The sequence below is a fragment of the Ustilago hordei genome (genome assembly GCF_900519145.1).
Source record: "Ustilago hordei strain Uho2 genome assembly, contig: UHO2_contig_04, whole genome shotgun sequence".
In the NCBI taxonomy this organism is placed as follows: domain Eukaryota; kingdom Fungi; phylum Basidiomycota; class Ustilaginomycetes; order Ustilaginales; family Ustilaginaceae; genus Ustilago; species Ustilago hordei.
This window is the reverse complement of record NW_024545261.1, coordinates 1,522,008-1,535,814: the sequence shown is the minus strand read 5'-3', so window position 1 is coordinate 1,535,814 and position 13,807 is coordinate 1,522,008. Positions and strand designations below refer to the sequence as shown.

The following is a 13,807-nucleotide window of genomic DNA, read 5'->3' as shown; positions in this document are numbered from 1 at the left end:
GAGAGTGTGTGTGTGTGTGCGACTGGTTGGTAAGGAATGAGAAGATCCTCGTGCGGAGAGTATGGGTTGGTCTATATAGGAAGAGGAAGGGGAAGGCAGCTCCTGGAGTAACAATATGGCGGTGAAGCGGTCGGGAACGGAAGGAGTGGAGGCATGTTTGAGTGTTTACCTTGAAGACGAAGGATCTGTTTGTGGTTGCTGGGTGATGTGGCTTGTAGCGGACTGAAGCGTGGAAGGAGGAGACCTTATTATAAGGGGAAACGAGATTGAGGTGTGACACTCCGACCATTGCATCGTCACATGGTCACCGGACACCGTAGACGTGAGAAAGCGGCGCATTCGGCATTGGCAGCAAGAACGGTTTGCTTGCCTGAACCTCCGACGATTTGCTTCACTGGGTTGAGAAGGGTTTGCTTGGCTGAACCTCCGCGGAAAGACGGGCAAGATGGGCAATGGAGACACTTGAGCAGTGTCACATGCTTTCAATGGAGAAGATGTGTAAGCCAGCTCTTCGCCTGCGATCCAGTTGCGCTTGCCCGTGCAGCTCTCGGAAGAGCTTGCAGAGCACGTTCAAGGGCTCAGCAAGGCGACTCGAGCCAAAGAGAGGGCGCAAAGCGACAGGAAGTTGGTAAGAAGAAGCGGCAAAAGGATAAGAAGAAGGCAGTTTTGGCAGAGGCCAAGCACTTTGGCACAATCCAACGAGAAGGCAAGACAGATTCACGAAAGGAGCGCAAGAGGAGAGCGTAGATCGAATGTAGAGCAAGCATTGAAGTGGATAGCCAGAGGTGGATAGCCAGAGATGGATGGGAGTAGAGACGGCTTGATGTTGCATACCAAGTTCAAGAAGAAAGACGAACCAGCCGCTGTAAGATCTGTTGTCGAACGACGAACGAGTGAAGCGGCAGCAGCAGCAGCAGCAGCAGCAGAAAGGCAGAAAGGCAGCGCATACAGTAAGGAAAGGCCATCGATTCAGATGGTTAGTCACTGTGCAGACGGAGATGGTGAAGCGAGAGTCGATGCGAGGCCGGTTGTTTCGCTTGCTGGTCGCCAAACCAAGATCCGACTCGACAAAAAAGAAAAGAAAAAAAAAAAAAAAAAAAAAAAAGAAGGCAGAAACTCGCATGCCAACTTCATACTGTAGGATCTCAAGATGAACAAAGCGACACAAAAGGCTTCCAGGACCCTGAACATCAATCAGAGACAGTCTTGAAGTGCTGTCAGGGATTCGGGATGAGCTACATAGAGATCTGGATTAGGAAAGCGTGCAGAAATGGACAGCCGGATTCCACGTCTTCCGGCTTCGGTTGCATAAAAGCATTTTCCCTCCACCTTTTCGATCTGCTCCTCTTTTCACAATCACCAAGCGTCGCCCAGTTAGGATGCTGCATCAGACGGTGTTCGGTGGTCGGTGGTCGGTGGTCGGTGGTCGGTGGTCGGTGGTCGGTGGTCGGTGTTGGTGTTGCAAGCGAGCATGGGGACATACGCTTTCGTGCACCTCACCTCCGCACAGGGAAGGAAGAGGGGCTAGAAATCAGCGATGTCGTCATCACTAAGGATCAACTTGTCCTCTTGCTCGTCCACTGCTGCTATCTTGTGCTGTTTCTGCAGTTGCACTGCTTTCCTCTTGCCGGTCTTTTCTTCCGTAAGCATAGCTGGATGAGCTTCTTCGTCATCCTCGTTGTCCAGGAGGCCCGTTTCGTGTTGGTCCAGCTGTCTGGAAGCGATATCTGCGACCCCGGGATATTCGAATCGCATTCTTGCTAGCTCATGCACCTTGTCATCCGTTCCCGCTCTCAGCTGGATCTTTGCCAGTGCTGGCAAGATCTCAGTGACTAATGTAACCGTGTTGCTTCTCGTTACCAATGAAGCTGGTCCTATTGAAGCCGAGGCATCTACAGACCCGGCATCGGCATCGGCATCTGAAGCAAAGGAAGGATTGTTGAACTTAATCCTCTTCAAGCTACTCGCCTCTCCGTCACCTCCTGCACCGCTAGAGGATTTCAACCCGGGTGTATAGGCAGATTTCACATCTTGAACATCACCCATCATGCCTCTGAGCTTCTTCTGAACGTCCCACCAAGCCGTTTTGCCGAGCTTCTGGGCTCTCCGCTTCACTGGACTTGGCAGCGCCAGCAATGTTGCCCTTACAGAGACTAGGAACGAGTAGTAAGCGACAACGCTGGAATGCAGATACTGCTCGTGCCTCGGCATTAGCGCATCTGCAGCACTAAAAGCTTCCAATATACTCTCGCATTCCTCCGCCTCGTCACAGAATTGAGGGAAATTGGCGTGAAGGTAAAGCTGAAAGACGCAAGAATCGACTGGGAGGTCAGCCCAAAGCTGGTCGACTGATACTCGAGATTGTCGACGAAAGAGATGCGACATGTGTTCTGGCAGCCTTTCGCCGGTATCGTGCGAGGTGGAAGGAGGGATAAAGGAGCGGATGGCGGTTTTGATGTCTCGTTGAAGCGAGTTGCCTGCTTCCGAACTGTTATTAGCGTCGTCGTCTTCTGAGTCGCTATACGCTTCTTGGTTTATAGCGCGCTTGATCGGCGGACCTTGATCGTTTGGATCGCCTTCTCTTTTGTTATACAAGACGCGACCTAAAGCGTGGAAGAGAGCCAAGGAGCTTTCTCTACCAGACACAAGGGGTATGAGTTTCCTCGTAATGTTGCTCCTCTCTTCTTGCGTTGCTCCCTTCTTGCCTGTCTTGCGCCCCTTGGCCCCTGCAGCTGCATGTAACAAGCCGCGATTGATGCCAACAAACTGGAGACAATTAACGGCAGCCCTGAGATCCCCATTGGAATCTTCGGCCACCGCTTGAAGCAATTCCATCAGCATGCCTTTCGCAAGCACTCTCCCTGACCCAGGAGGAGCTTGTTCGATCGCCCTCTTCAAAGCCTTGATAATAATTGTCGGTGCAACCGGGTTAAACCTTACCTCTGCATACGCCGGATCGTTCCTAATCGCCTCTCCCAAGGCACTACGGGTATCGATAATCGAAGCAATCCTCTGCTGCCAGTTGCTACTAGACGCATCAGCCACCCACCTATCCTCGTCCTCTCTCGGTGTGCTCTCCGTCACAATTAGCAGGATGGGTACATTTGCAGAGCCACGAGAGGTAAGATGGGTAGATTGCCGAATGTACTGCTCGATAGCTGCCTGAAAGAGCTGCTTAGTCGGCAGATGGTGTAGATTGGGCAAATCTTCGAGCAGAATCAGCCTATTGCGCTTCGCCGAGCTCGGGATCTCGTCGAGAGGGAGCAGCGACGATGAAGCTGAATTACTTCTGCCATTGGATGGCGGCTTTAGGTCGAGAGTTGGAAACTTTGCAGCTTTGCAAAGGAAATCGGCGAATCGCTCGATGAAAGAAGGCGCAGGATTGGAAGGATCGAATGCAGGTTGATCGTTCTGCCACTCCAATATATCAAAGTCGAGATCGGGTGCAGTTGCTAGTGCCCGTACGGTGGAAGACTTGCCTGCGCCTGCTGGACCTGTAAGCGTCAAGACTTTGCGATATTTGACCGTTGCAGCGCGAGAGGAGAAAGCTTCTGCTAGCCAAGATCGAACTTGAGCCACCTTTTTAGGATGCACTGCCAGTTGGTCGCTGGAGCGAGGGGCAAGCTTTTCCGCCCATAAGCAGCTCTCATCTTGTTTGTCTTGTTCAGGCGCTTTTGGCTTGATGGTGCAGGAGTGTGATTGCTTCTGCTTTCCCTTCTCCGCAATCGCTGACGGGGGTTGTGCTGGGGATGGGTCAACGGAGGGGATCCCGAACGAAGGAGTGCTACTAAGCGGCCTCGAACCAGAGGGCCCTGTCGCTGGCTTGGAAGCGTCTGAAATAGAGTGAAACGAGAAATCGAGCTTGTTCTGTTTCAGCTTGCCCTTGCTGCCCGAAGAAGAGGAGGAGGGGATGGAGCTGTTGGAAAGGGATCGGGAGAAAGACCTGGATTGCTTCGGCGGCATGCCTGGCCGAGAAAGGCCTTGCAGTGGCGCTGCGGAGATGATGGAGGGATGTCCGCACCGCTTTTCCCTCTGTGGTGGTATGGATGATGGTTTGGAGAGGAAGAAGAAGGAGGTGAGGAGGCTTGGAGTTGGTTGGACCCTGACACACGCACGGCTAAAAAAGGAAAAAGAAAAAGTGGAGACACGAAAGGCATCTGAATCGGCCGAATAGTTGAGAATTCTGGTGCTAAGTTACTGATGAGTCATTTTGAGTGCTATTTACATAAGCATATATATACATGCATGCTTGGCAGTCACCTTCAGCCCATGCCCATCTATGACTAGTTCACCCCTCACATTGCTCCTAAGTTGTCATGGTAACACCTTTGCATCCCACATGCATAGCCACCGATGTGTGGTTTCATATTGTCAGTGGTTAATTGCCCTCCACAGACCCCATAGACTATGTTTGGTTCCAACATGTCTCCAGCCATTGTTATGTTTCCCTCAACTGTCTCCCTCAGCAGGGAAGCAGGGAACTGCTGAGCCACTGTACCTTGCTGTGGTGTCAGTCCCAACCCCTGCCATGCATGTTGTAATACTTCCTTGCCTACTGGCTTGGTGAAGATGTCGGCCAAGTTGTCCTTAGTGCCAATATATTTGATCTTGACATTTCCATCTTGTACATTATCTCTGATAAAATGGTACTTGGTGTTGATATGCTTCAACTTCCAATGTTGTGCTGGATCCTTGCTGACCTGAATGGTGCCTGTGTTGTCTGAAAAGATTGTGGGGGTGCTGACATCAATTCCAATGGCCTTGAAGAGGTGCCTGAAGAAAATTACTTCTCATGCAGCTTCGGTTGCTGCCACGAACTCTGCTTCCACCACTGACAAAGCAGTACAGTGTTGTAGTGCTGACTTCCATGTGACCAGGTTCCCATGTACAAACACTGCTGAACCTGATGAACTTTTTCGTTGTGCAGTAGCATCACTTGCCCAGTTCATGTCGCTATGCACCATCAGAAACTCTTGTTCCTTGTCACCATTATATCGTAGATGGACATCCTGGGTGCCATCTAGGTATTGTAGTACCTTCTGTGCTGCATCATAATACTCTTTTGATGGTTGAGTCATATAGCATGCAAGGACCCCTACTGCTTGGCTGATGTCTGGGTGTGTTCTGTTCGAGAGCCATAGGAGCTTGCCAACAATCTGCAGGTATTCCTTTCGTTCGGCTGTGCTCACTGCTGTCTCTGGGGCCAGTATGTCTTGGAGTGGTACACTGGATTTTCTCCTGCATTTGTCTAGGTGTTCATCCAGTAGTTGTTTGATGTAACTGGTCTGCCTAAGGTCCATTGTCTTTTCTTTGCGATTCCTGGTGATCTTGATTCCAAGGAAGTGAGACATGTTGCCACCCTCCTCCATCTTCCACTTCTTGCCTATTTCCTCCTTGATGCATTTGACCATTTCTAGCTTTGGAGCTATAATCAATGTATCATCAACATAGATAATCAGTATTGCAAAGTTGTCTCCTTTTCCTCTGGTGTAGATACATGGTGAGCAATCAAGTCTATGGAAGTTCGAGTGCTGCAGGAACTTGTTGAACTCCAAGTTCCACTCCCATCCTGATTGCTTGAGTCCATATAACCCTTTCACTACCTGATAAGCCTTTCCTTTTGGTACCTTTGTCCCTTCCGGCAGTTTCATATAAATGATGTGCTTGAGTGTGGAGTTGAGGTAGGCCATCATGATGTCGAGTTGATGGACCTCCCAGTCCCGCTCCACTGCCAGTGACAACAGGGCTCTTATCGCACTGAGTGGTGCCACCAGTGCAAAAGTTTCTTCGAAGTCTATGCCCTCTTGTTGTGTGAATCCTTGTGCGACGAGTCTTGCTTTATGTTGGACAGGTACTCCATCAGCATCCAGCTTAAGATGGAGGACAATCTTAGAGTTGACAAGTTTGGTATTTGGTGGTACATCCATGATTTCCCAAGTTCCCATGGCCTCCAGTCTGTCCAACTCCTTGCATACAGCTTCTTGCCATTGCTGTGCATCTTCACTGGCGAGTGCTTCTTTCATTGTTGGTGTAAGGTTTAGGGTGGTGGTGTTCACTCCCCCGATCATGTCTTCAACTGCTATCTCTGATCTGTTGTCTTCAGTATTGTTGATTGGTTGTTCAATGGGTGCATGTTGGAGTGAGTCTTGCTTGTCAAGTTCTTCGATTTCTGGTTCAGATTTGAGGTCATTTGCCTCTGGTTTGGCACTTTCTGCTTCGAGGCTCTCAAACCTGATTTGCAGCAGGCTTTGTAATTTGGGTCGATCATGCCAACCTTTGTGTTCATGGAATGTAGCTGAATTGCTCCACTGGATGGATGGCATGTGGTCTGGAGTGAAGAATTTCCATCCCTTGTGCTCATCATCATAACTGATCATGATTCCTGGTATGGCTCTTGCACCATGCTTACCTGCATGATCTTTCTTTGGGAGGTGAACCCACACAAGGCAACCAAAGACATGCAATTGTTTTGCCAAGCCGTGAGCCATCATGTGGTGAAAGTCTTCATACAGAATTTTGTTGGCATTTGCTGATGGTGTCAAGTTAAGTACATGTCCAGCAGCCATGATGGCATAGGGCCATAGTCCTTTTGGCACCGATCTTTGGACAAGCATTGCATGCATCTTCTCTTGGAGTGATCTGATAGTGCACTCTGCTCTCCCATTCTGTATGCTGACATATGGGGTGGTTTTCTGCCACTTAAGCCCTGCTTCCTGCTTCCATTCCTCTGCTGCTAAGCTTGACCATTCCATTCCATTATCACTGCGAATACACTTTAATGTGCGATCCATTGTTATCTCTGCTGTTTTGGTCCATGCTTTTAGGGTGGGGAACGCTTCTGCTTTGCTTAGGAGCAGTTTCATGTACACATAGGATGAGGCATCATCAACAACTACCAGTGCATGATGATAATTTGGATGTCCTTGTAAGTCTGTCATTAAGTTGATGTGTATCAACTCTAGTGGCTCCTGTGCTCGTTCCGTTTTGCTGCTTGCCATTCTTGCATGTGTTTGTTTTGCTTGACTGCAACAGTTGCAGTCTCTTGCATCATGCTCGAGCTGTGTGTCCTTTCCCAAATAATGAGCCTGGATTTGCTTAGTTTTGTTTCTGCTGGGGTGGCCGAATCGTTCATGCCATAGTTTGCTTATCATGTGGCTTGCGGGCCTTGCTGGTGTCATGTTATCATCAATGCCCTCAAGGGGGTCATTGAGCTGTGCTGCTAGGGAGTCACTGTGAACTTCCCATCTTTTCTGGCATCGGTTGGTCTTGCTCTTAACCATGCTTCTGTCATGTTGGAGGATTGTAGCTCCAGATTCTTCAAATATCACTCATGCACCATTTTCAGTTAATGCTGGGACAGACAATAGATTCTTGCTAAGGTTGGGAATGTAAAGTACATCTGTAAGGGGTATTTTAACATTTCCAACTTGCAAGGTTGCATCTCCTATTGCTTGTACTCGCAACCCTTCATGTCCGGCGGTATCTATGGATCCTTTCTTTGGCGTCAGAGCAATGAGTTTATCTGTCATGGGCCTGGATGCTCAAGAAGCAGGAGGGTCACTGGTTCATATGGAAGGAGCACAGGTATCGAAGACCTAGTCGATACCAGTAGAAAGCATGGTCATAGTGCAGTCTCCATGGAGACCATGGACTCCTATGGACTCACATGCAAAGGAGAACTGAGCCACATGCGAGGAGGGCCAGGCACAGCCACAAGGAGGACCAAGCTCAAGGAGCAGGCACAGCCATGAAGAGGACCAAGCTCAGATGGTTACCACTCAGGGGCTCGAGAGACAAGAGTCATAGGACACTGGCAAGCAGGTCCTGAGGAAGAGGAGCAGTGTCGAAGGAGTCGACACCAGGTCATGAGGAGGAGGAGCAGTGTTGAAGGAGTTGACACCACTCAAGAGGCACAGGGGTGCCAAGCAGGAGAGGCCCCTGAGCAGTACTCGATGAAGAAGGTACTCTCTGGAGAGAGAGCAGGAGCAGCATCGCTGGTGAAGCTGTGAAGAGGTATATAACCATGCTTTCTCATCATCATAGGCCAAGTGGATCCTCATCCACTCTACTCACCATAACTAGTTATCACTTCAGCATAAGTATATATTAGTTTCAGTCAGCATAGCAGCAATCTATCAAGGTTGCTCCTCATCGTAGTGTGTGTGTTGTATCACCACTACCTGATGTCCGAAAGCACCCATAGCAGGTTAGTGGTCTGGATATAGATAGAACCGAAGGCAGTAGTCCACTGCAGTCCAGGGATCACTTCAAGCGTCAAAGTCAACACACTGGACACTCGTGTTGATGCCACCAACCTTATCACCAACACCATCAACCTCATTATCATCAACACCAACCTTATCACCAATGTCATCAACCTCATCATCATCAACACTCACACCAGACCTTGGTGTCATCATAACTGAGACATTGATATTGATCGTGCCGAGCTACCCCTGAACGGAGTGTCCGCAGAGGTCAGCCGAAACCTACGATAGTATATACAATGAACACCACCTGCTGTCACTGCACAACTTGATAGTCACTGATACTGAGACAATAGCTGTCACACAGTTTGATAGTCACTGAGTATCTCGACAGACCGACCTGGGTTTCAGGCGCGAGACCCCTGACATTATCCTCATCATGTACCATGTGATGTGTAGCTCCAGAGTCCAGAATCCATGTACTGCCTTGATTACAGTTGCCAGTGTTGCTTACGAAAAGGGTGCACCTGATTTCCTATCCCTGCTGAGTAGAAGTTCATTCTTGGCTGCTGATGCAATTGATTGCAATGTGCCTGGGTTGCCTGCATTTGTAACACTTAGCTGGCTCGTTAGGATTTGTGGGATCACATCTGCCTCTGTTGTAGCCTTCTTGGTTTAGGATTTGGCTAGGTCCACTGGCTTGGTTGGTTATGTTCTTGTTGCTGGCAAGTCTGGTTGTGGCTTGGATATGGCCTGAGAGTTCAGCTTCTTGATGTTTCTTGGCAAGTGCATGGTAGGCATATTCATAGCTACAGCCTGGCTGTGCAGCTTTGAGGGAGTCTACTGTCTGAGTATAGAGCCAGTTGTCTTTGATGCAGTGGTACAAGGTGGACTTCTTGAGCTTTTCATCCATGCAACTGCCCAGTCTTGCTGCGTCATTCCAAATTTGATCCAGTTCCTTTCCAAGGTTGACAACATTTTGATGTACTAGCTTGATCTCATGCACTTGGTCATGAATTGCAGAAAGTTTGACTTCATCATTGATCATGAGCACTGCTTTGAGTTTCTTATACAGTGTGGAGCTGAGTTGTTCCTCTTCACCTTGTTCTTGAATGGTGTATGTATGAATACTGCTCTCAGGACTGTGGTCACATGATGACAGGATGAGGCCTAACAGGTGACTGTTTAGTTCTTCATCATAGTCCATGTGGTTGCTAGATATTTCCCCGGTGAGGATTTGTTTTGCATTCTTGATGGGCCATATGCAGTCCATAAACATGGGCTCCCAGATGGCCCAGTTGTTCTCGTTGAGCTTGACAGTCTGTGATACAATGCTGAGTACTGACTTAGGGATCTTTTCGACTTGGCTGGTATTTGGTTGGAGATTCATCATGGAGAAGGCACGCTCCAAGATTTGGTCTTTGTTCCAGTCGGTGTGAACCTCTCAGATCATTTGCATGGTGCATTTGAGTAGAGCTATGCTGTCTACTCTGGGTGGCATCTTGGTGGCAAAGTGCCTTGAAGCTGCTGAGCTTCAGACTCTTAATCAGTTGAGAATTCTGGTGCTAAGTTACTGATGAGTCATTTTGAGTGCTATTTACATAAGCATATATATACATGCATGCTTGGTGGTCACCTTCAGCCCATGCCCATCTATGACTAGTTCACCCCTCACATTGCTCCTAAGTTGTCATGGTAACACCTTTGCATCCCACATGCATAGCCACTGATGTGTGGTTTCGTATTGTCAGTGGTTAATTGCCCTCTGCAGACCCCATAGACTATGTTTGGTTCTGACACGTCTCCAGCCATTGTTACGAGTTGAGGAATCTGATTTTCTGCGTAGATGATGATAGTCTAACTACAAGCTCGAGTCTGGGCATTTCAAAGTCTTTGTAGCTCACGTGCGTGCATGGGGCTACGTTGGGAGTTTTATCCCGGCCGGGATCCCTGCTTCATCGCATCTCCCTCAACTGCCTCCCTCAGTGGCAAGGCAGGAGACTGCTGGGCCACTGCATCATGCTGGGCCTTTAGGCCCAGTTCCTGTCACGCGTGCTGTAGTATAGTCTTTCCCACTGGTTTGGTAAAGAGGTCTGCCAAGTTATCTGCAGTGTTAATGTACTTGATCCTGACCTTTCCATCTTGCACGTTGTCTCTGATGAAGTGGTATTTGGTGTCAATGTGCTTTAACTTCCAGTGTTGCGCAGGGTCCTTGCTAACCTGGATGGTGCCAGTGTTGTCTGAAAAGATTGTAGGGATACCAACATCAATTCCGACGGCCTTGAAGAGGTGTTTGAAGAACAGGACCTCTCGTGTGGCTTCTGTTGCAGCTACAAATTCTGCTTCCACCGCTGATAAGGCAGTGCAGCGCTGTAGGGCTGATTTCCATGCTACCAGGTTACCACACACAAACACCACTGAACCAGATGAGCTTTTGCGTTGTGCTGTAGCGTCGCTTGCCCAGTTTGCATCGCTGTGTGCCATCAGAAAGTCTTGTTGCTTGTTGCTGCCATATTGCAAGTGGATATCTCATGTGTGGTCCAAATATTGGAGTACTTTCTGTGTGGCGTTGTAGTGCTCCCTTGACGGTTGTGTCATATAGCGTGCAAGGATGCCGACGGCTTGGCTGATGTCTGGACGTGTTCCATTAGACAGCCACAGGAGTTTGCCGACGATCTGTGGGTACTCCTTACATTCTGCTATGCTTGCTGCCGTTTCTGGGACTGGGATGTCTTGGAGTGGTACGCTAGACTTCCTTCTGCGCTTGTCCAAATGTTCATCCAGAAGCTGCTTAACATAACTGGTTTGCTCGAGGTCCATGGTTTTCGCTTCTCGATCCCTGGTGATTTTAATCCCGAGGAAGTGGGAGACATTGCCACCATCCTCCATCCGCCATCTTTGGCCTATTTCCTCCTTGATACGCCTTACTGTTTCTAGGGTTGGAGCTATAATTAACGTGTTGTCAACATAGATGACCACTATTGCAAAGTTATCCCCTTCTCCTCTGGTGTAGATGCATGGTGCGCAGTCGAGCCTGTGGAAGTTTGAGCGTCGCAGGAACTTATCAAACTCCATGTTCCATTCCCATCCCGACTGTTTAAGGCCATACAGTCCCTTGATGACTCGGTAGGCTTTCCCTTTCAGCACCTTGGCACCTTCTGGTGGTTTCATGTAGATCACATGGTTGAGCATGGAGTTGAGGTAAGCCATTGTGATGTCAAGCTGATGGACTTCCCAGTTGCGCTCCACTACCAAGGATAACAGGGCTCTTATTGCACTGAGTGGTGCCACAGGCACAAAGGTTTCTTCGAAGTCGATACCCTCCCACTGTGTGAAGCCCTGTGCAACGAGTCTCGCTTTGTGCCGGACAGGTATGCCATCGGCATCCAATTTGAGCCGAAGGACTATTTTGGAGTCGACAAGTCTAGTGTTTGGTGGAACGTCCACAATCTCCCATGTTCCCATTGCCTCAAGTCCATCCAGCTCCTTGCATATGGCTTCCTGCCATTGTTGTGCATTGTCGCTGGCAAGTGCCTCCTTTAAGGTCGGCGTGAGGTTCAGGGTGGCTGTGTGTGCTTCTCCAATTATCTCTTCAACATCGAGCTCCGACCTGTTGTCATCTGTAGGGTCAGCGGGTGGTGCAGTGTGTATCTTGGGAAGTGGGTCTTCCATGTCGAGTACTTCCACCTCCAATTTGGGCTTGTCGCTATCTGTCTCGGGTCTAGTACCTTCTGCTTCGAGGCTCTCGAAACCGAACTGCAGTGGGCTCTGCACACTGGGGCGATCATGCCAACCTTTGGCTTCATGGAATGTGGCTGAGTTGCTCCACCGTATAGATGGGGTGTGGCTGGGGGTGAAGAATTTCCAGCCCTTGTGCTTGTCATCATAGCTGACCATGATTCCTGGGATTGCTCTTACGCCATGCTTTCCAGTATGATCCTTCCTGGGGAGGTGGACCCAAGCGAGGCAACCAAAGACACGCAGCTGCTTGGCCAAACCATGTGCCGACTTGTGGTGGAAGTCCTCGTATGGAATCCTATTTGCTTCGGTAGAGGGTGTCAAGTTCAGTGTGTGCCCTGCAGCCATGATGGCGTAGGGCCACAGCTCCTTTGGTACTGATCTCTGGACAAGCATTGCACACATCTTTTCTTGAAGGGATCTGATCATGCACTCTGCTCTCCCATTCTGGGCACTGACATATGGTGTGGTTTTCTGCCATTTGAACCCTGCTTCTCGTTTCCATTCTTCTGCTCCAAAGCTGGACCACTCTGTTCCATTGTCGCTGTGGATGCACTTTAGCGTGTGGTCCGTTGCTATCTCTGCTGCCTTGATCCATGCCTTTAGAGCAGGGAAAGCTTCGGCCTTGCTGAGGAGTGGTTTCACATATACATAGGATGACGAGTCATCTACAACTACCAGTGCATGGTGGTAGTTGGGATGACCTTTCAGGTCCATCATCAAGTCAATGTGTACCAGCTCCAGGGGTGCCTGGGCTCGCTCTGTTTTGCTACTTGTCATTCTTGCGCATGTTTGCTTTGCTTGGCTGCAACAGTTGCAGTCCCTTGCATCATGTCCAAGCTGTGTCTCTTTTCCTAAGTAGTGGGCCTGGATTTGCTTGGTCTTGTTCCTGCCAGGATGACCAAATCGTTCATGCCATAGTTTGCTCATCATGTGGCTTGCGGGTTTTGCTGGTGTTGTGGTGGCATCAATGCCCTCTAGGGGATCATTGAGCTGTGCTGCTAGGGAGTCACCATAAACCTCCCATCTCTTCTTGCGCCGGTTGGTCTTGCTCTTGACCATGCTCCTGTCATGCTGGAGGATAGTAGCTCCAGATTCTTCAAATATCACGCGTGCACCATTTTCAGTCAATGCTGGGATGGACAATAGGTTCTTGCTAAGGTTGGGAACGTGAAGTACATCAGTGAGTGGTATCTTAACATCTCTTACTCGCAGAGTTGCGTTGCCTATTGCCTGTACTCGCAATCATTCATGTCCAGCAGTATCTATGGATCCTTGCTTCGGCATCGGGGCAATGAGCTTACCCTCATCATGTACCATGTGATGTGTAGCTCCAGAGTCGAGAATCCATGTACTGTCTTGGTTGCAGTTGCCAGTGTTGCTTACGAAGAAGGTGCACCTGAGTCCCTATCCCTGCTGGGTAGGAGTTCCCTCCTGACTGTTGGTGCAGTTGATGGCAATGTGCCCGGGTTGCCTACACTTATAGCACTTGGCTGGTTCGTTAGGGTTTGCGGGGTCGCACCTGCCCCTATTGTAGCCCTCTTGGTTAAGAATCTGCCTATGCTCGCCAGCTTGGCCTGTTGAACTTCTATTGCTTGCGACTCTGGCCATGGCTCGGATATGACCTGAGAGCTCGGCTTCTTGGTGCTTCTTAGCTAGTGCATGATAGGCATACTCATAGCTGCAACCAGGTTGAGCAGCTTTGAGGGAGTCTACTGTCTGGGTGTAGAGCCAGTCGTCCTTGACGCAGTGGTACAGGGTAGACTTCTTGAGCTTTTCGTCCATGCGGCTGCCGAGCCTGGCTGCGTCATGTCATGGGCCTGGATGCTCAAGAAGCAGGAGGGTCATGGGTTCATATGGAA

The 13,807-nt window shown here is 49.4% G+C and overlaps 2 protein-coding genes across 2 annotated transcripts; both read right to left on the bottom strand.

Annotated features, from left to right (window-relative positions):
• Window positions 1-1,524: 1,524 nt before the first annotated feature.
• On the bottom strand, window positions 1,525-3,963 carry UHO2_02842 (uncharacterized protein; the record flags this gene model as incomplete). Its single annotated transcript, XM_041555630.1, has 1 exon — window positions 1,525-3,963. The coding sequence occupies one exon, from the start codon at window positions 3,961-3,963 to the stop codon at window positions 1,525-1,527; it is 2,439 nt and encodes an 812-aa protein (XP_041411564.1).
• Window positions 3,964-10,253: 6,290 nt separating this feature from the next.
• UHO2_02841 (uncharacterized protein) lies at window positions 10,254-13,007 on the bottom strand (the record flags this gene model as incomplete). Its single annotated transcript, XM_041555629.1, has 3 exons — window positions 10,254-10,558; window positions 10,631-10,713; window positions 10,795-13,007. 3 exons carry the CDS (start codon window positions 13,005-13,007, stop codon window positions 10,254-10,256), a joined length of 2,601 nt encoding a protein of 866 aa, XP_041411563.1.
• Between the last annotated feature and the right edge of the window lie 800 nt (window positions 13,008-13,807).